The following is a 20406-nucleotide window of genomic DNA, read 5'->3' on the forward strand; positions in this document are numbered from 1 at the left end:
AACGAGGTTCTAGTCCACAAATACCCAACAACCCATAGATTAAACTATTGAATTCTTTCCGCATTTGAATACCCATATTTTCTGACTAGCCAACTCTCTGTATTGATGTTTGTCAATTTGGGTTGTTGCTAATAAAAGCGGAAATTCTTGCTTGCCATTCTAGTCCTTAAATGATGCCAACGACTAAGAATTTGTGAACTTTGACGAAGCATGAGTTTGAGATCTTGTCGTGGTATCGGAAGCTTCAACTTTCGTACGAAATTCAAACCCACTGATAACAGCTGTCCGGTTGTCAATATTATCCAGGGTCTAATCTTTAGTTGTGGCGCTAATCTGCATGGCAGATGCAAGAGCAGTGCCAATTTGTAATGCAGATTAAAGATCGTCTCATCACGTTGCATTGAGTGCTCTCGCCGCACACGTACATATCAGAAGGCGGGAAAGTCTTTATTATCTAACACTGGTATTCAAAGACACTCGAAAAATGTGCTTCTCCCATTTTCTTTTGAAGGTTGGAGATTTTGGAGATTTTCATGATTCCGTAATTCTAACAGTTAGAAATGACGAATTTATTTATTCTTTTCCTCTTCCTTATCACAAGCGAAGCAATCACTATATCTAAACCTCCACTTCATACACCCGTTTCAAGTGTACCAGTTCAATTGAGAGCCCGTCAAACGACGTCATTTGCTTCACTTTGCGGATATTCAAATGGTGACATTGAAATTCCTCGGACAGCTGAACCCGGATATGCTTGTCGTGAAGATACTGTCAATAACTTATGGGGTTTTTGCCCAAACACTATAGCTGAAGCTACCAATTGTGATTTTGTTGGCTACTGTGTCGACGATGGTACTTGCTCTACCGGCTGTGGGAGGTCTAGTCTGACACAACTTCATTGGTATGTACATCATTTGGCTGTCAAACAAATACCCTGTCACTTGAAGACTAACTTTACTGTAGTACAAACGCGATGCCTTATTGTTCAACAGCTTTATTAGTTTCCGAAGAACAAACATATACATATCTAACATGTGCGACATCGCCAACTACCAACTTTTATCTGGTCAATCCAACAAGCAATTCTGTCTCGACAGTTTCGTCGGCTTCGACATCACAAGTATCAACAACGCAATATTATTCTACGATTGTTGGCGCAACTTCCTCATCAGCTCCTAGTGCTCAGTCAACTAGTGCGCAGTCAACTAGTGCGAAAGCTTCACCAAACAATGTTGGAGCTATAGTTGGAGGAGTCCTTGGAGGTCTTGCTCTTATTCTCCTTATTGTGATTGCTCTAATATTCTTAAAACGATATAAACCATCGACTTCACTGAAAGGCGAGAAAGACACGAATGGGGAATCAATGGCTTTTACAGGACCTATTGCCGACAACGGCGGAATACACGAACTTTATGATTATAGAAAAGAGGCTAGGGAGCTTGATTCTACCACCTCGGTAATGAAAGGAAATTCAGATTTGAAGTCTGGAATTTTGACTGGGGATGAGACAACAAGAAGAAATCCTGCTGCGGTTGAATTGGATATATCGCCTTAATCCATTCGATAGATCATGTGTGTTAAAAGTTTGAAACTATTCTTCAAGTGACCATCATCTGGCGACATCAACTCTGATTTGGCCATTTTTGATGCAAGAGAACCATTATATCTCGAGATTCTTTGTTGGTTGCCTGAACGATCCTGCAGTATAAGCTATGAAACCGAGCCTCAGAGTACGGTCATATTGAGATGGCCATTGATTAAAGTCATGAATGCATCGTACAAGCAATGGTCAAACATCAAGGTATCTTGGCATCAGTATTGTCACTAGAGCTAGGAGTGGAACAAAGCGATAGTGAAATACCTACTTTGAGCAAATCGGGATCTTCCAGTAAATGAAGTGGTTCAAATTCTGTATGGACTGATTGAAAGAAGCATTGCTGGTCAGTAACATTCAATTGCATCCAGCCATCGATCGCGCAATGTTGATAAAGTCGAGGTTGAAGTTTTCACAGACGGACAGACCACTGGAGGACGACCTATGAAACTGCTCCATGAATTTGATTGGAGAAAATGTCAATATACACGTGATCGAGTTTGTTTTGTTGCATGTCTCGGCTTGGGAGAAAGTTTTGGGTAGGATTCCCAAAACCGTCAAAAGATTCCCCCAGATTCTCGGGATTCCCAAGACCGCCAGAAACGATTGTCATATTTGACAAGTATTGATCCAAGTTTCGTATTTGTCCAAGTTCATTCAATCTTGACGAAAATAACCTCCACTACTTGATTGTCAAAGTTGATTCTCGGATTTTATCGTTCACGTCAAGTCATGGGTGATGCTGACTTGTATAAAGTTTAGGCCGGCTTCTTCTTTCTCTGCATGCTCTCTTCCTTCTCTCAACGCAGATATCACTAGTCCCTCTACGTTACAATCAAAACTACCCGCAATGGAGGTTACCTGACTCTATCGCACAAAGCTGTTTCTGCGGAAGCAAAGGCTTGACGCAATGATTGAGGGCCTGTCCTTATAATGGCAGTCGCGATGCGCAATATATTCGTATCGTTGTCGTGAATAGGTAATCTGGAGTACGATGACCAGATTCGGGGTTGCTATTTCCTAATTTGGACCCCCTGAGGAAGTTATGTGTAGGAAGAAAGTTCTTCATTTCAAAAGTCCTTCGAGTTTAAACGTGAGACACACCCACATGTATGGTCTTTTCTTCAATTCCTATCGCTCAATCCTCAAATCATGGCTTCAAGTCTCACAGTATCTCTCGTGGCAGCCTTTCAAGCAAGCATGGCTGTACTCCTGGTGATATTCTACGGTGCTCTATCGGTATACATGAAGCTTCTCGATAGCAAATCTGCCAAAATGATGTCCAAAATCTCAGTCAAATTCTTTTTACCGGCATTAGAATTTGTCAAGATTGGCAGAGAATTACATGCTGGAGGCGGTCATCGTTACAACGTTATTTTGGTGTGGGCATGCTTAACACATACGATATCATTCTTGATTGGTGCCGGTGCTCATTTTGTCTTCGGGATGCCAGATTGGATTACGGCAACTATTATGTTCAACAATACGACGAGTTATCCTTTGATGTTGATTCAGGCTTTAGATCAAACTGGTCTTTTAAACCCTTTACTTCTAGAGGATGGAGGAACAGGATATAATCCAGTCGAACAGGCAAAGTCATATTTCCTTGTTTATTCGGTTCTCTCAAGCTGTCTGACATTTGCCATTGGTCCTCGTATGATGGATACAGAGTTTGCAATTGACCCGCCCGATGAAGAAGATCTTTTGTCTGCACTCGCGCAAGTACAACAGGACAGGGAGGGCGAGAGCGAAGATGATAGTGAAGTATTACACTTTCCTACCGAACACACCAACCTTCTTTCACCCCATCACAGACCAGCAATTTCTAGCAGATCTACCTCCTTTTTCCCATCGAGGCGCGCTTCGGCTACTATGACACCTCCTACACGAGATACAAATCGAGCAATCGTATACGAAAGACGTCCTTCCTCTATTATAAGTAGACGAAAATGGTTTGAGCTTAGTGATCGAGTTAGATGGTGGTTACTCTTCTTTTACGACTTCTTGAACGCCCCTCTTCTTGGTGCCATAGCCGGTGCAATCGTCGGACTGTCACCAGTTCTCCACCGAGCATTCTTCAACGAAACAGTCGACGGAGGAATTTTTACAGCATGGCTCACTGCATCTCTCGAAAACATTGGAGTTCTTTTTGTCTCCCTCCCTGTCGTAGGTGCAGGAGTATCACTCTACTCAGCCGTTACCAAAACTAGTGAAAAAGGGAAAGGCAAGGAACCCACTAGTACACCCTGGTTTACAACTTTCTACGTTCTTGCAGTACGATTCGCAATTTGGCCTGTTATTTCTACGGGAATCATTTACTATTTGGCGAAAAATACAAATTGGCTTGGAGAAGATCCAATGCTTTGGTTCTCTATGATGTTCATGCCTTTGGGCCCACCGGCTGTGAAACTTATCACGATGGTAGAAGTTAGTGATGCTAAGGAGGAAGATCAACATAAGGTTGCTAAGTTACTTGCTGTCAGTTTTCTTGGTCTCCCTGAAGAATAGTGACTAATTCCTAAATAGATTTCCTATGCTATATCTCCAGTCATGTGTTTTGCGGTTGTAGGAAGTTTGAGCGCATGCCAGGCAGCAAGAAATTAATGGTTTCATCTCATGACTTTTTCGTATGCTCATTAATGGAAAGAAAATACGGGATATCTTTGAAGCTTTCGGGAAGCATTATCAATATTGCGAAATATGAAATTGAGATGGTTTGAGAGGGACTGGCATACAAGATATGGTGCTTTGCATCGTGCGTCAAGCTATTTGTATTTATCATTAGATCTTGATTTTCATCATACTCTAGCTTAGATCTTGGTTCGTCGAGAGAATTAACAGTTATGGCGTCTTGTTTTGACTTGTGTGAATGTTTTCGCACATTCTGCGAAGCTCCTAAGATATCGTATCCTGAGATATAGCCTTCGACTATGTGATGAAAGAATGGAGTAGAGTATCGTTGGATATGGTAGTGAGTACAGCTTCAAACGAAATGACTGCAATGAACTTAATACCAGGTTTACCATATCGAAGCTTGTGTTGGTCTCCAACATTGACACACTTAATGGGAATATACAACTTTTTATTTTCTTTTCTTTTCTATAGAAGGAAATCAAAGCGTCGAATCTAGAGATTGGGTATGAGTAAATTCTAATTCACATCTCGATTGCAGAATATGTGATGTAATGTGGTGTAATGGTGGGTATCGGAGGTAGTGAATGTGATTTCTGGAGAGTAAAAATATCATGTCGAATGATATGTGGTGGTGGTGGTTTTTTTTCTTTTTTATAAAATCAAAAAAAATCTCGAGTTGGGTTTGTTGTTTGAGGGTTGATGTTTGAGGTTTGTTGTGAGGAGGGTTGTGAGGAGGGTTGTGTGTTGTGTTTAAAGTGGTTGGGTGTGCTATTGGTATTGGTATTGGTATTGCTGCGCGTATTACCTTTCGAGTGGAACGGAATGGAGTGAGTGAGTGAGTGAGGGAGGGAGGAAAGGGAAGATGAAAGAACGAAAGAATGGGCGGGATTTGGAACTTGGGATTTGGGACTTGGGACTTGAGGTGCGACTGAGGGGGTTTGCCGAGGGAGAGAGAGAGAGAGAGAGAGAGAGAGAGAGAGAGAGAGAGAGAGAAAAGAGTGCATCACCGAGGAATTTTTAAAATTGCGTTGCAGAAATACAAAAGGGAGAGGAAAGAGGAAAAGATAGGAGATACAAGATGAAGCATACCCGCTCCACAAACACAATCGAAGAAAACTCGTCAAATACGCGAGCGAGGGAAGTTCATGCCCACCCGAGTGTGGGTCTCAAGTAGTGATTTAGGAAAGGCGTGTGAGGGTCTATAAACTGGAATTCATTCTGTGTGCATATATATGTATATATTTCACAATGCGTGCGATTCATCATCCATCTATGCATCCATCCGCCTATGAGCAAAGAATCGGATAAAAACGGGAGTTTTTCTATTGCTGATTGAAGGAAGTCATCGATTTCTTGCAACAACAAGAAGAAGAAGAAGAAGAAGAAGAAGAAGAAGACACCTAGACCAACACAGCACACCATAGCACACCACAGCACAGTACGTTACAGTACAACACATCTCGCTATGTAAATAATGAGAAGGGAAAAGAAGAGAAGACTAAATACCAAAATAAACAAACAAACACACAGATCAATCAAACCCTCAAAGTAACATGCATGCAAGCGGCGGCGCGGAAAACATTCTTCACAACACCGTGTGTAGATATTAGCAGGTTCTGTCTACTCTTGCATCACTATCGATGTGAGATTTCCTGGATTTCTGGATTCTTTTGATCTTGTATTTGAAATGAAGAAGAAGAAGAAGAAGTTTTGAATATATTAAGAGAGAGAGAGAGAGAGAGAGATGCAATATAGTTTTATTTCATCTATTTCAATGAAGCTTTTCAGTTTCTTACCATGATTGATTTCATTTCTTCTAGTTTTATCCATCACCTTTTCACTATTTGCTGATTGATAGTTTTGCAGTGGCCATTGGTTTTTCTTTGGGAGCGGGAGATCGAAGGATGGGGTGTCTTCACACGTCGAATTTAGATCTCTATTTTCTTGGCATCGCTAGATATTATTCTTTCTTTCACTGGCCCAAGCAATTGTACCTCAGATGTAATTCGCACAATTTGTATCAAGAGATCACATCGCATCAACCAACTTAAAAAGGGAAAATATGCAAAGCAGTATTATTCTCAACACCAAGGCCCGATATTTTTTGACGACTACCCGACTCACAGAATTTCTTGGTGTATACCAAAATTTCATACTGATCCCGGACGAAAGAGCTATAAGTCATGAAAGAAAAGCAGTCAAGGGCTATGATTATTCGGTCTCCAGTCCAACAGTCCAGTCCAACAGTAGGTAGTTCTTGATTTTGGGAATGATAATACACGTGGACTGCAGTGCATACATCCTAGGTACAGACCAAGAGAGACCTTTTGATTAGTTAGAAATCTTAGTATTCCCTGCGCCTTAATTCTGAACGTTCAACGGCCAGCGAATAGAGGAAAGTGTGAAATCAATACCTAGAACTTTGAGCATTGACTGCCTAGTAGTAATGCGGGGTAAGACATGGCATGGCATCTTGGGAATTTAGCTGAAAATTAAGTTTGGGGATTTTGTTGTCAATGCAGCTTTGTAATTCACTCCCTCGAGCTTGCAAAATGCGGTTCATCGCGATTGTCAATTTTAACAGGATAGGTTCGGATTAGGAATAGTTTGCTTTGAAATGTTCGACGGTGAATTACGTGAATTTCACGTAGCCACCTTGAGAAATGTTGAATATGTTAAGGAAAAAGACTTTGGTTGAAGCCTTGCATCTTGAGGACACCAAAATGTGAAAGAAGAGAAACTCCATTTGTGTTGAAGATTTTTGAGCACACAAATCCTTACCACTTGGCCCCAGGAGTATATTCTTAGGCCATATGGCCAAGTTGACACTGATGACTTTACACTAGAATCAAGACATTCAATATGAAAGCAATGCGAGGGAATATTGTATGAATATAAGCATGACTCAAACTCTTTTACGCATGAGATAAAACTAACCAAGAAGCCTCATGTCTCGAGAGGCAGTGTTCAATGAGACCCTTGAAGCATAAGGTTTGAGTTCTTTGTCGGTCAAACTCAATAAAACAAACGAAGCTCATACGATGATCTTATTAGTAGTCCAACACTAGATTCTTCATAATACGCTCAGCTCCATTGGGTTGGATTCGGATACATGCCCACGTACCGACAGTCCGAAGATTGATACCAGAGATATCTTTCCATGTCCTCAAGAACTCTCTTTTACGTGCAACACTTGGCATGAAAGTATAACCGATTCCTTTAGGTTCAGTGTCGGGAACAAAAAGATATGCAGATAAAGAATACTGGTTAGTGTCAGGTCATGCGGATGCTTGACGGTGATATCACGTGACCGAAAATGAATAACACACAAAGAAGCCTCCCTTTCTTTCCATTTCAACTCGGACAGAGCACTGGATCACCGAGAATCATAACAGATCATGTCGTTGAACATGAGATTATCTAGTTGAGACAACATTGATGACTTCATCTAAATTCCATTCCCTTTTTGAAAGGATTTTCTACCTTTTCGGCACGAGTATCATACTCCAAAGTAATGATTGGATGGCTGTAAAAGTGCCTTTGTTGAACCACGAGAAAATGAGGGATTGAGGAATCGAGGAATCGAAGCTTGCATGTTAAAAATGGAAGCTTTTATTTATCGATGTTGAATTCGTGCAATCAGAAGCCATAGCACAACGTTAGAGGGGTTTCTAACCTCGCATTTCGAGCTTCGGGTGGCTTCCAAGTGGACACTATTGATTCGTCACAACATTTAATTGTCGCTTCGCCTCCACTCAAAGCTTGCGGTTGTCTCGGAAAATGGCAATCATCGACGAATTCGACATTGATCTTCTTGGGGGCCTTTGATGATCCTGAAGATCGAATGGAATATCTGGCTGATGTATATGAATTAAGGAGTCGATTTTCCCTTGTTGTTGTTTCAACAAATTGGATGAATGTGTGATGACCCTTCATAGCTTTCCATGCCTTTCTCTCGGCGTTTACTCTCGATGTGGAAAAGGACGATCATTCGTCATCGTGGGCAATGCTTTTGATAGCAACGGCCCAGAAATTGACAAGAAAGCTTAACACACCATCCGAGAGAAAGTATATGAAGTAGATATGCATACTTATGAGAAGCTGCATCGATTGGATTGGTGCACCGTACAAGAAATCCACCAGGCGTATGCAAGATTATCTTGTCCAGGCGTGTGAAAGATTCCCTGGACCACTTAAATCTGGGGAAAGGTCCACCAAAGCATGTAGTGATTTTTTAATAGATGCCACACGGCAGATGTAGAAAAGTGGAAAGTGGTGAGTGGAAAGTTGAGAAAAAGGAAGGGGGCAGTTCTGGCCAGCAGACGAATGAGAAGAAGACGATATGCTGTGTAAAGCTTGCAAGGCCTTGTCCAAGCTGATTGAAAGTTTTGATGGGGGTTCTTTGTCGTTGCTGATCTCAATCGTGAGCAATCAGACACAATTCCAAGAACAAGCACTGACTAGTGAATGCATCGACCCCACGGAGGATGGGAAGATCAACGCCAACCCTTTTTAATATGGGGAGGAAAGTGGAATTCAAGTGGAAATTCAAGTGGAAATTCAATCAATAATCTAGATGATCTGATGAAGAGCGAGAGGGAGAGTACGCGTATCTAGAAGTCATGAGCATTATCAATCGGATGTTGTGGCTTTCGGATAATGCCGATGTGATAATCATCCTACGGCCAGGACCCTCTGCTTCCTCAGGGAACAAACACAAGAGGCCTGCAGATGAGTGAGTTCATGGGAAAATCCATACGATTAATCGTACTGTATATCCTCTATCGACTATAGTATATACGGGTAATCACGCAATGATACGCAATACGACCGAGATGATGCAGAATATGTGGTCTGTCGGTAGTTATTGAATGTATCAATAACCTACCTAGGTAGATATTATCAATCATCTAATAAGAATTCGCTTCACGTGAGAACGGTCTCTTTCGGTAGATAGATGGATGCGAATAGATCAATATGGAATACACATGAGACAAATATTAAACAAATGGATCAATCATGGCCATAATCATAGTAATCGTAGCAATAATGGTAATCAGCGACAATCACAAGATACAAAACAAAGAATATGATGATATATCTATCCCAAGCTCCCTCCTACTCTCTACCTCCGACATTCGCACAGAGACCGCTTCCTTGCGGTTCCTTGTCCAAAACGACGTCAGATCCAGATCGGGCCTAGTCTTCCAGATTTAGCACCCTTTGGCATGATTCTCTTTGCGGGGAAGGCCTTAGCGACTGCAGACTAGACAGGGATGGCGGGTCTAGCGTCCTGTGGGCAGTGTGTCCTTCGTGGTTGCTGTGAGTCTGTGAGTGAATCACCTTAAGAGCTTAACACCGCAACCCCTTCCTCTTCTCCCCCCTTCCCCTCCCAGCTTCATACTTCATAAGTCGATCGGATCCCTCTCTCTTACGCCATTTTATATATCAATGGACGAGTGAATCTTCTTCTTATCTCTTCCCTCTTCCCTCTTTCCCTCTTTCCCTCTTTCCTATAAATCCATCCACACCAAATCAGAACACTTTTCTTCATTCCCCAACAGACAACTTCTACTTCACACCTTCCTTCTTTCTCCCTTGCCCGTCTAGAATTCTCTCTCTTTTCCACACACTCAACTCTACTGTTTCTGCACTCCATACATACATCATACACTGTCCGTCACGTCCATACGAAAGATCGAGATCTTACCCCACCTCACGCACATCCATACACACACACACTATAAAGTTGCCAACCATTAGGTAGGTGACTTCAACGGAGAAACGAGAAGAAAAAGAACAAAGAAACGAGTGAGGATAGCTGCGTTGATATCAATTCTAAGTAATTTCAACTTCATTTCATCAACGACAAAGAAATCCTTATCAAACACAACACAAATCGAACATATCAGCTCACCCGTCACTCCGAGGCTGAGAGAGCAGCTTACGGCTATCCGGAGAATCTCTCATTCAATACTCGTCTAGGTTCAACAATCATACCATCAACATCGTCGACCTGATATTCGTCCAAATAAATTTCCTACCTTTAAAGCTCCAGTCCAAGCGCAGATATGTCTTCCAACGCCAATAGCAACAACGGCGGCACCACGCCTCCAAACGAATCCTCCTCTAGACCCCGTCGTGGTTCCATCACTGCACAAACATTCACCAATATCTTTCGTTCAAACAGCACATCTGCCGGAGGTCCGGTCGGTCCATTCCCGGGTCCTGTTAGCACAGGCGCATCTCATGATCACAAACGAAGAATGTCGATTTCTACACTGGGTTTATCTGGTGCATCTCCTACACAATCGTCGGCATTTCCTTTTGGTGGTCGACGTGGTAGTGTATCAACTACAGCTTCCGAATCAATTGACGAAAGCGCCATCGATGATGAAGATGGACCTTCCAGAGGCACACCAACTACTCCCTTTGCACGTCGTATGTCATTTGGGGCTCAAGCACTTCGAACTGTTCGTACGGGCAATGGTAGCCCTGGCACAAATGGTAGAACTCCTTCTTATACTACTTCTACATTATCCCCCATTCCAGCAGGTTCAAAAGGTGGTGGTAGAGTAACCCCTCCAGGAACTCAGTCTCAACAGGCAAGCACGCAATCAAAACCCAGAACTCCCTCTGACTTTGCTTCTTCTGCTCGTCCAGGTGAAGGCGGTTTCAACTGGTCTGAGCAGCTTAGATCTCGTGCCGAGAGTCAAGTCTCTCAATCCCAACGTCCGATCATGTCGACCTCTCCCCCAAATAATCAAAGATTCAATGTTCCAATGCATGAGCGAGCTAAGAGTATTGGTGACGCCCCAGCTCCACCCACTTCCGCCATTCCTCCCGTCGCAGCACCAAAGCCCGCTCGAAAGCAACCAGATGCCTTCCAAGAACGTATTTTGAAGGGAGATTTCTACATGGATTGATTATTATGGATACGCACACAAATTTCCTTTTGTCTTTCTCGAGCAAGAGCTTGAAAATGACCGGAGTGGGTCTTTCAAAGTTATGGCGTTTATTGATCAAATGATTAAAAGGAACAAAGAAATTTCTTTACAACTATTGATTAAAACCATCCGCAATTGCTTTCGCTACAATATAACATGGATACGGAATGTCGGATCTGCAGAATTGGAGTTGAACAGACACAACGATGGAAACAGAAATAACGAAAATATTCACCGCTCTCGATAGAGCAAGAAATGGAAATAATATAGGATTAGGTGATCAGATATCGGAGCGTACGCTGGACGTTTCATTCTCGAAATTTATTTTACTTCTTGGTTGAGGTTCAAGATGCTAGCTATAAGGCTTACTGGGCTCAGAATATGCTCGACGGAGCAAACGATACAAGCAAAGAGAGGATTACTGAGCAGACTGGCGCTCTCGGACAGATTTGTGAGATGGAATATATGGATGCCTTTAAAAGATCCAGATTGATGATTGATGAAATTCTTTGTATTGCTGGCGCTTGTACTTCGCTGGGATTGTAGGCGGATGGTTTGGCATGGCTTGCTTGCTTGCTTACATGAATGAAATGAAACGAAATGTTGTTGGGGATTGGGACTGGGAATGGGATGGAATGTTTAGTTTATGCGTTTGAGCCTTTTACGCAGCTGGCCTTCTCCTTTTTTCCCAAATTGTACTTTACATGAACAAATTAGCTAGCTGTTCTCGGTTGACTTTCACAACGTCGACGAGTGGATGGAATTCAAAAAACATGTTAAAATCGATATCACTCTCGACCTAACTTTTTGAATTGTGACTTTTATGCAGATGTAACAACTTCCTTGGTGTGTGTGTCTTCATCTTTGCAAGCTTCGAAATGGTAAACCATCCATCACAAGTCTGCCTATCTCCAGATTCTAAATAGATGGCGATAATAACAACCAATCCTGAACAGTATACTGCTACTATTACTACCACTCACCTATAACGTATAATATAATGTATAATGTATAATAACAACAGTTGATGGGGGCAAGCCCCCAAACCCCCATTTGCTCGCTGCGCTCGAGGTTTTTGGGATTTGGTTAGTGAGTAGATACCCAGGGTGTATATGTATATTTCTTACTACTTGGTACTTGCTACTTACTACTTGGTACTACACCTGGGTGATTATGACTTAGAGATAGAGAAGCAAATATACATACACACTTACATATAGGTAGGTATATGAAAGATGAGAGAAATTCGAATGCATGAATAATGATACAATGATAGGAAAAAGTCATAGAGAACCGAGGACTGGCGTCATTATTCACGAGTAAATTCTGGGAGTTGTATTAATTTTGTTTATTCTGCTTTGACTCTGAATCTAACGTCCTACATAGATATGAAGGGTTGTTGAATGGATGTAGGGTGCATACTCCTCAGTATGGTACGGTATATTCTTGCTCGTATCTGCCTTTCCCCTTCTTTACCACAGGAAATCATGGCTGCAAGAAATTGGTATAGTTATAATGTGGCCTTCGCTTCTTTTTCTCTATCCCTTTCTATCCCATGTCTGCTTTACTTTTTGGAAACTCGAACATTACGTTTACGATTTAATCATGAAAATCTGTTGAACGATTAGTATTTAACTTTCACAAAGTAGAAAATCCCCTTGAAGCAACAAGAATACGAACCTGGTTCAAACTCGCAACATCCATACTAGCCATCCTCTTCTGCGCAATATGTCGAGCTCGTATGGAGCGTATACCCATTGGCGTTGATCTTCCACTACTTTCTGAGACTATTGGTGTACTTTCTTTGGTTGAGGTTTTGGATGTGGAGGGTGATTTGTGTTTATCCTTCTTAGATTTCTTGGAGGATTTGGAGGTAGAGGATGCTTCTTCTGTGTCCGCGCCTGCTGCTTCTTTTTCTTTTCGCTTCTTCTCTTTCTTTTCCTTTTTGCGTGCTTTCAAGGCGGATTCGTCCAAGGTTTCATCTTCTGCTTCAGAGGTAGATTTTGATTTTGACTTGCGATCTTTCTTAGATTTTTTCGATTTCTTGGATTCGGATTTGTCTTTTTCGTCCTCGTCTTCGCTTTGCCTCTTCTTACTCTTCTTTTCCTTTTTCTCCTTTTTCTCCTTCTTGCTCTTCTTACTAGACGTCTTCTCTTCGTCTTCCTGTTCTTCTCTCTTACGTTTCGATGACTTCTTCTTCTCGGCCACGGGTTCTGGTGATTTCTCTTCCTCCTCGTCTGAGCTAGAATCGCTTTCCTCACTACTACTCTCTGCTGCCTTCTCTTTGATCTCCAAAGCCTTCAGTCTCTCCTTCTCTCCATCAATTAAATCTTGAATCTTATCACCAATCAAAACACCTCCCTTGACAAATCTGATACTCCCCCATTTCCTCTCCGCGTAGATTGCTCTCTTCAAATCCTCCCTCCCTTTCTGTTCCTTTTCTATTTCCGCTTCTTCCTTTCCATTCAACCTCCCTAATAAGTTCTGGAAAACATCTAAACCTGTGCACTCCCCGTGCCCTACTCCACTCCCTATTTTCGCACCCAACCCTAACGTATTATCTTTAATCACCACACGAATATGCGAAGCATTAGCTTCGGTATGGAATTCTGCATGCGCGGCATCTTTTGCTCCAAGATATTCACCAGGTGTCCAGCCCTGTGATTTCATCATGCGATGGCCGAAACTGTCGGTATTTCCAGACCATCTTGTATTATTTGGATCGTGGGAGAGTTTTATTTTGCTAGAGAACCGTCTGTTAGTTTATAATCCATGATAAATAATCGACCGATAGCAAGCAATGGAGGGGCAACACACTTCTTGGGAGCAGCGAGACCCATCTTTGCGGTGGAATTGGGTGCGTTGGTAAAGAGTTGAAAAGCAAAGAACGTTTAATGTTTTGGTGTTGATGGATATCGAGAAATTGGAGAAAAAAGTGGTCGGGAACTTTTTGTAAATTTTAGTGGGGTAGGGATATCAAGACAGTAAGCTAGTGTCTGATTGGCTGTGTTGGGGAGCTCGAATTTCACATGCATCTCATCTCGTTGTCGACTTTCACTCTTCACTCAAACATTTATTCATCCATCCATCCTCAAGAGCTCTCCACATCCAATATCTCAAATCTCCAGATCATCAAGAGTTCCTCGTCTCACTTTGGTACACACAAAATATCAATTTCTTCAACATACGATCCTCACGTTCCAGTTCAATTCACCATGGATGACGATGCAGGATCCCTCATTTCCTCCCAAGATTCTGTTCCAGATATGGATTTTGTTGAAAGAGCCAACCGGATGATGGCTGATGTAACGATGCCTTTTTATATCTTCCTTATACTTGAACTAACAAGATATCCAGACGAAAAAACGCCGTGATGCAAAGCGTAACAAGATTGAAAATGAGCGTGGTCAGCGCATCAAGGAAGTCAAGAAGAAGCTTGGTGTTTTGTATGAGAATAAGAGAATTCAAAGGTGTGTCTTATTCTCTCCCAATTCATCATTTGTTTAAATCCTTACACGGGATGTGATCTCCCAATCACAGCTGTCGAACTCGAGCTTTGGCTTGCACGAAGAACTCATATGGTCTATCACTAACGACCAGATAGAGCCAAACTTCAGAGAGCTCAGTGGAGACAACTTCATTCACTGGATAAGAAACGCCAAGAGCTTGAACGTCATATTCTAGACAGCATGAAAATCGTCGAAAGCAATACTTTGAGCATAGCTCGAGAATTCAACGCTGTCATTCTTAAACGTTTGAGTGCCATGGAAAACCTGACCGATACCCAGGATGCTGCTTGAAGATATACTCGTGGTGTACACTACGTTTTTGTGGTAGTTACTGATATTGTCATGGACAAGGTTGACGTCTAAGATTCAAACATTGCTATTCATTATTGCTACACACATACTCACTCATAGAACACTTACTTATTTTAGGGCGTTGAACACATGGAAAGGGAAATCTGGGTTGGGAGTACGGTCGGAAGATACCCCTGAGAGCTTGCTTATTTATATTGCACATTATTACCACAATTCAAACAATCATCTTTTCACTGATATGCAGAGTCCAAACACTTCCAAAGTCCCATTGAATTTTCCTTCCATAAATCTTACAATTCCTCATGCCGCTACCTTGGTATCTATGCAATACTATTTTACAATCAAAAGTCACATCCCCATCCATCAAAACCCCGTATCCTCCTTCCAAAACCCAACAATCCTCCCGAGTTCCGCAATTCCATTCCTGACCGAGTCAATAATAACCTTAGCAATTCCCTCTCTCTTTCCCTTTCCTTTTCCAGCTCCTTCTGGCATATTCGGTTCCTCACTCCCCATAGTCGGCAACACATTATCACTCGCAGACAAAGACACAAAGAGTGCGAACGGCGTCAACCATACACACAATCCGAAATACGAAGCTATCTGCGTGAAATCCGGATATCCAGACGTATCGTAGATAGAAGTTGGGGTTTGTATAGGACCTGCAGCGAAATGGCGGAACCAAAGATAGTGGTTTACTATCACCAGAGCTATTGCCTGTCATTAGTTTTCTGTCCGAATTTGAGAATGGGAAAGGGGGAAGGAGAACATACCGCAAGAAATGAGAAATAGCGGATTGCTCAGATGGACCACTGGGAATCGCCTCATGTTCCCCAAATAGACCAGATGAGAAAGGATACTCATGACGCTTAATTTGAAACTGAATCCATCGACCAGACATAAAAGGGCTTGGATTCCAATAATCGCATATATCATTCGAGTCAAGAAACGCTTTGCCATCACCGTATGCTCTTCGACGAGCTCGGAAAGATAGTATAATCCGGAGGCTACATCATATACAAAATCAGCATTTACACATACATACATACACAGATCAAAAAATAGCATCGTCAATGAATTCAGGAGACGCGTTCCAGAAACCCAAGCTCGAGAGGATAGAATAAACTTACCAATAGCAGTAGTCAGGAAACCAAACCCAACCGCCACGCCCAGATATCCGACAATGGGTAAGATCCACATGATGTTTGAAAAGTGACAATGAGATGTTATGAGTGCTGCATTCTGTTTTCCGATGTAGAAGTGTAAATAGGAGGGGTTCTAGTTAGCTGTTCTTTACCTACCCCAGATCTTCGGTTCGGTTGATATTCGGCACAGTTTTTCTGGTACTAGAATTTTTATCTTCTTATCGCATTTATTCGGATCGAGAATTGACAAATTTGTGTGCGACAACTCAATTCACTTTGTTTCTTAGAAAGTTCAACGTCACCTCTGGACAGTAATCTTTCCTTGGGTATATCTCAAAGACCAGATAAAATCAAAGTCAATCCCCCAACACAAAAATGTCTCGCCCAGAAGATACACTGTAAGAATTCCCCTCCTCCCCTCGCCTCTATGCGACAATTCCTCATTCCCATCTGTTTAACACACCTCTAGCCCCCCCGACCTCCACTACAATGACACCGAAGCGCGCAAATACACCACCTCCTCCCGAATTCAAAACATCCAAGCGAGCATGACCAACCGCGCGCTCGAGCTCCTCGACCTCACCACTCCCTCCCTCCTCCTCGACATCGGCTGCGGTTCCGGTCTCTCAGGCGAAATCCTCTCCGCCGTGCCCGAAGACGAGGGCGGGCCACATATCTGGGTTGGAATGGATATTAGTGCTTCCATGCTTGACATTGCATTGCAGCGAGATGTAGAGGGCGATTTGATGCTCAGCGATATTGGACAGGGCGTTCCTTTTCGAGCCGGAAGTTTCGATGCTGCGATTAGTATTAGTGCGATCCAATGGTTGTGCAATGCGGAAAGTAGTGAAGTGTCAAGTGCAGGACGACTTTCGAGGTTTTTCGGAGGATTGTATGCTTCGCTGAAGAGAGGAGGAAGAGCTGTGTGTCAATTTTATCCAAAGAATGATCAGCAAAGAACGATGATTACTGGTGCCGCTATCAAGGCTGGTTTTGGAGCGGGTATATTGGAGGATGATCCAGGAACGAAGAATGCGAAGTTGTATTTGGTTTTGACAGTTGGTGGAGGAGATGTCGAAACGAGTAATGGAGATATTACGGGAATAGTAAAGGGAATGGATGGAGTTGATGTGTTGGATGCTAGGAGGAAGCATAGAGAGAAGGGTAGAAAAGATGTTAAGAAAGGTAGCAAGGCATGGATTTTGGGAAAGAAGGAACAAATGGAAAGGAAAGGAAAGGTGGTTAAGAATTCAAGTAAATACACAGGTCGGAAGAGAAACATTGCTTTTTAAAGGGCTTGGGTTGGAAAAGTTCACGCATGTATTTGCATGCAATGGCGTTGGGGGAGACTGGGGTACGGAGTGTCTATGATATCAGTTATTTTAACAACAACGAAAGACATATTTTGTGTAATAACAGGATCCGAATGATGGCGACGATGATGCTATGCCCATATTTCTAACAATCGAAATCCCAAGAATCTTGCCATCTACAAGTTTTCCTACCTGGCCTAGTGTATCACTCTTGAAATAGCAGAATAGTCCAAGAGGGATGTACAGATAGACAAATCCTCACTGTACGTACTCTAGTCTACCCTTACGATAGTAGCCTTCGAAGGGCCAGCGGAGCGTCATATTTCATTGATGCTTTTTTATTGATAGGGGCAAGCCCCCAAACCCCCATTGCTCGCTACGCTCGAAAGCCTTTTATCATTGGCTCATCCCCCATGACTTTGAACTTAAAGACAGGGGCGATTGGACTCTCAGTGAAATAATGGGGAGGATGTGGTAGGGATTGGAGGAGGTTCGAGATAAACAACTAAATCTCTGAACCTATATGCCACTCTTTCTGACTCTCTTCAAAACAAGGAGTGTAGATTAACTCTGTTCTCTGCAATCCCGAGCACCTTGATACCTCTGTTGCTAAAATCCATGACTAAACACAAACATCACTTCAAAGTCAACGTAAATTTGCGGATATAATGATTTTTTCATGCACTTCAACCCCTTAATGTACACTCCGATCCATATCTAGGGTATTCTTTATACAGTCTATCCACCAATCTATGCAGCCAACTCCATCTTATCCAAAATAGCACGAGTGAATTGGTTAGTTGAGTTGTTTCCTCCCATATCACGGGTTCTAACGGCTCTAGAGGAATATTAGCAACTTGTAAACACTCAAGTAATGATTGAGATCACTTACCCTTCAGCAATAACGTCATAAACAGCCTTGGAGATTCTGTTAGCGTGGTCATCAAGACCAAGATGTCTCAAAAGCATGGAACCAGAAAGAATCATAGCAGTTGGGTTAGCTTGATCCTTGCCCTTGATATCTAAACCAACGTGACGGCAACCAGGTTCGAAAACAGCAACTTCACGTCCCATGTTGCATCCAGGAACAAGACCTGGACCACCGACCAAAGCAGCACCAACGTTGGACAAAATTCCTCCGTACAAGTTAGGCATAACCATAACATCGAATTGTTGTGGTCTGGATACACATTGCATAGATGCGTTGTCGACAATCATATCGTTGGTCTCCAAAGTGGGGTAGTCCTTAGCGACATCGTTGAAGGTTTTACGGAAAAGACCATCTGCAAGCTTCATAATGTTGGCCTTGTGAATACAGGTAACCTTCTTACGGTTGTTGGCAAGAGCAAAGCTGAATGCGAATTTGGCAATTCTCTCAGACTTGGCGCGGGTAATGATCTTAAGAGATTCAACAACACCTGGAACCGATTGATGCTCTAATCCAGAGTATTCTCCCTCGGTGTTCTCACGGATAATGCAGAGATCGACATCCTTGTGGCGAGTGTTGTAACCTGGGATGTTCTTGATGAGAACAATGGATGCGTAGATATCGAGTTCTTGTCTGAGTGCGACGTTGAAAGATTGGTGACCAGATCTCTCGACAGGTGTGTGCAAGATACCCTTAAGACCAAGCTTATTTCTCTTCAAGGATGCTATTGACTCCCGGAACAAGTCCTCGGAGTGCTTGTCTCCGGTTTCAACACCAGATACATCAACTTGTTCCCATTCGACCGGCACATTGTCTGCTTTGAAAATTGTCTTTACAGACTCAGCAACCTCGGCTCCAATACCGTCACCAGGAATTAAAGTAACGGTATATTTTCCACCATACTTTGTAGGCTTGAAGATATCGGATTGAACAGTTGCGAAAGTTCTAGTGGGAGCGACGTGGGCGGTTCGCAAAAGGCTCTGATAAGAAGTTGGTATTAGCTTGTGACAGACTAAGAGAGAGACATGGACATGATCTGCGAATGAAGAATATGCAATTGAGAATTCTGGATTAATTTACATACTTGCGCCGACCTGACAGAGTTTCTTGCCAGCATCTTGAAAATGAGAGAATATTAAGGATTTTTGGTAGATTGATTGTGTTCGAGAAAGCCGTAAATATTCAGTTGGTCGGAATACCCGTGAAAAGGTAGAGTTTAACCCGGCTGGAGAGAATCAGCCTTTACCTAATTGGGAAACGGCATGTGGAATCGGTTTGTCACGGAGCGGAATTTCACGCTTCACTTGATTTTTTTCACTTTAATTAATCTTCGGAAATTCTGGCTAAGGACCAACATGCACCACCTACGTCTACAAAGCAGATGCATATAATTCGTGCATATTGTTTCTTGAATGTTAAGTATCGTCCTACTCATATGATATGGCAGAGTAGATATCGGACCGTATTTTCTTATTCGTTATATAAATCGACACAGCTATCGACGCGGTTCAGCACTTGATGGGAAATTATAAATGCCATTACGTTTACTACCTATCGAGGTATCTGGCACGTGTCTGCGTAGAGTGGGTGCTCCATTGAAATCCAACATGACGCTCCTCTGGGCCACTGTCGTGGAGGTGGAGGCCATTTCGCTTTGCCCTAGTTCTAGAAGAGTATCTGTTCACACGTTAGAACTTCAATCTATTACACTCTTATGCCTGTTATACGCTACGATCAGTATCATCGAGGGGTAGTCTCGCCTTGCGGGGAAAGCTCGGGCTCTATTCCCTTCAATAGCCATGATTTTTATGCATGGCGGAATTGAAAGGAGACAAATTAGGCCCCTGGTAGTCTCTCTCGTTCAACTTCAGTAGAATATTTGATATTCCCAAGTATCAGTTGATGTATTAGAATACTGGGTACTGGGTAATGGTAGTTTGGGTGAGTAAAAACACAGGATTGTGATAGCATGCGCATGTCTCTGCATAACACCTAAAAATACTGGTTTAGACAGACGTACTGAA

The 20406-nt window shown here is 42.6% G+C and overlaps 8 protein-coding genes across 10 annotated transcripts; 5 read left to right on the forward strand and 3 right to left on the reverse strand.

The window, feature by feature from the left end:
• The first annotated feature begins 479 nt into the window (after positions 1–479).
• On the forward strand, positions 480–1873 carry BCIN_01g07390 (hypothetical protein). Its single transcript, XM_001561082.2, has 2 exons — positions 480–901; positions 964–1873. The coding sequence occupies exons 1-2, from the start codon at positions 561–563 to the stop codon at positions 1553–1555; spliced, it is 933 nt and encodes a 310-aa protein (XP_001561132.1). The 5' UTR covers positions 480–560; the 3' UTR covers positions 1556–1873.
• A 773-nt stretch (positions 1874–2646) lies between these two features.
• BCIN_01g07400 (hypothetical protein) lies at positions 2647–4476 on the forward strand. Its single transcript, XM_001561081.2, has 2 exons — positions 2647–4072; positions 4121–4476. The coding sequence occupies exons 1-2, from the start codon at positions 2747–2749 to the stop codon at positions 4196–4198; spliced, it is 1404 nt and encodes a 467-aa protein (XP_001561131.1). The 5' UTR covers positions 2647–2746; the 3' UTR covers positions 4199–4476.
• A 5082-nt stretch (positions 4477–9558) lies between these two features.
• BCIN_01g07410 (hypothetical protein) lies at positions 9559–11966 on the forward strand. 2 transcript variants are annotated; one of them, XM_024690683.1, is made up of 2 exons: positions 9559–10735; positions 10892–11966. In XM_024690683.1, the coding sequence occupies exons 1-2, from the start codon at positions 10300–10302 to the stop codon at positions 11152–11154; spliced, it is 699 nt and encodes a 232-aa protein (XP_024546452.1). In that variant the 5' UTR covers positions 9559–10299; the 3' UTR covers positions 11155–11966. The 2 variants fall into 2 exon arrangements, with proteins under 2 accessions (XP_024546452.1, XP_001561128.1); XM_001561078.2 differs by having other exon boundaries at positions 9559–11966.
• A 438-nt stretch (positions 11967–12404) lies between these two features.
• Positions 12405–14092, reverse strand: Bcpxr1. Its single transcript, XM_001561077.2, has 3 exons — positions 13993–14092; positions 12856–13918; positions 12405–12788 (listed from the first exon to the last, which is right to left on the reverse strand). The coding sequence occupies exons 1-3, from the start codon at positions 14013–14015 to the stop codon at positions 12768–12770; spliced, it is 1107 nt and encodes a 368-aa protein (XP_001561127.1). The 5' UTR covers positions 14016–14092; the 3' UTR covers positions 12405–12767.
• A 132-nt stretch (positions 14093–14224) lies between these two features.
• On the forward strand, positions 14225–15221 carry BCIN_01g07430 (hypothetical protein). 2 transcript variants are annotated; one of them, XM_024690685.1, is made up of 3 exons: positions 14225–14480; positions 14533–14645; positions 14716–15221. In XM_024690685.1, the coding sequence occupies exons 1-3, from the start codon at positions 14391–14393 to the stop codon at positions 14777–14779; spliced, it is 267 nt and encodes an 88-aa protein (XP_024546453.1). In that variant the 5' UTR covers positions 14225–14390; the 3' UTR covers positions 14780–15221. The 2 variants fall into 2 exon arrangements, with proteins under 2 accessions (XP_024546453.1, XP_024546454.1); XM_024690684.1 differs by having other exon boundaries at positions 14780–15221.
• Positions 15222–15235: 14 nt separating this feature from the next.
• Bcsvp26 lies at positions 15236–16247 on the reverse strand. Its single transcript, XM_001561073.2, has 3 exons — positions 16127–16247; positions 15770–16003; positions 15236–15706 (listed from the first exon to the last, which is right to left on the reverse strand). Exons 1-3 carry the CDS (start codon positions 16194–16196, stop codon positions 15360–15362), a joined length of 651 nt encoding a protein of 216 aa, XP_001561123.1. The 5' UTR covers positions 16197–16247; the 3' UTR covers positions 15236–15359.
• A 127-nt stretch (positions 16248–16374) lies between these two features.
• Bcbud23 lies at positions 16375–17617 on the forward strand. The gene is made up of 2 exons (XM_001561072.2): positions 16375–16539; positions 16611–17617. Exons 1-2 carry the CDS (start codon positions 16517–16519, stop codon positions 17431–17433), a joined length of 846 nt encoding a protein of 281 aa, XP_001561122.1. The 5' UTR covers positions 16375–16516; the 3' UTR covers positions 17434–17617.
• A 307-nt stretch (positions 17618–17924) lies between these two features.
• Bcidh1 lies at positions 17925–19644 on the reverse strand. The gene is made up of 3 exons (XM_001561071.2): positions 19467–19644; positions 18347–19362; positions 17925–18292 (listed from the first exon to the last, which is right to left on the reverse strand). The coding sequence occupies exons 1-3, from the start codon at positions 19497–19499 to the stop codon at positions 18205–18207; spliced, it is 1137 nt and encodes a 378-aa protein (XP_001561121.1). The 5' UTR covers positions 19500–19644; the 3' UTR covers positions 17925–18204.
• Between the last annotated feature and the right edge of the window lie 762 nt (positions 19645–20406).

Source organism: Botrytis cinerea, chromosome 1 (assembly GCF_000143535.2).
Source record: "Botrytis cinerea B05.10 chromosome 1, complete sequence".
Lineage (NCBI taxonomy): Eukaryota > Fungi > Ascomycota > Leotiomycetes > Helotiales > Sclerotiniaceae > Botrytis > Botrytis cinerea.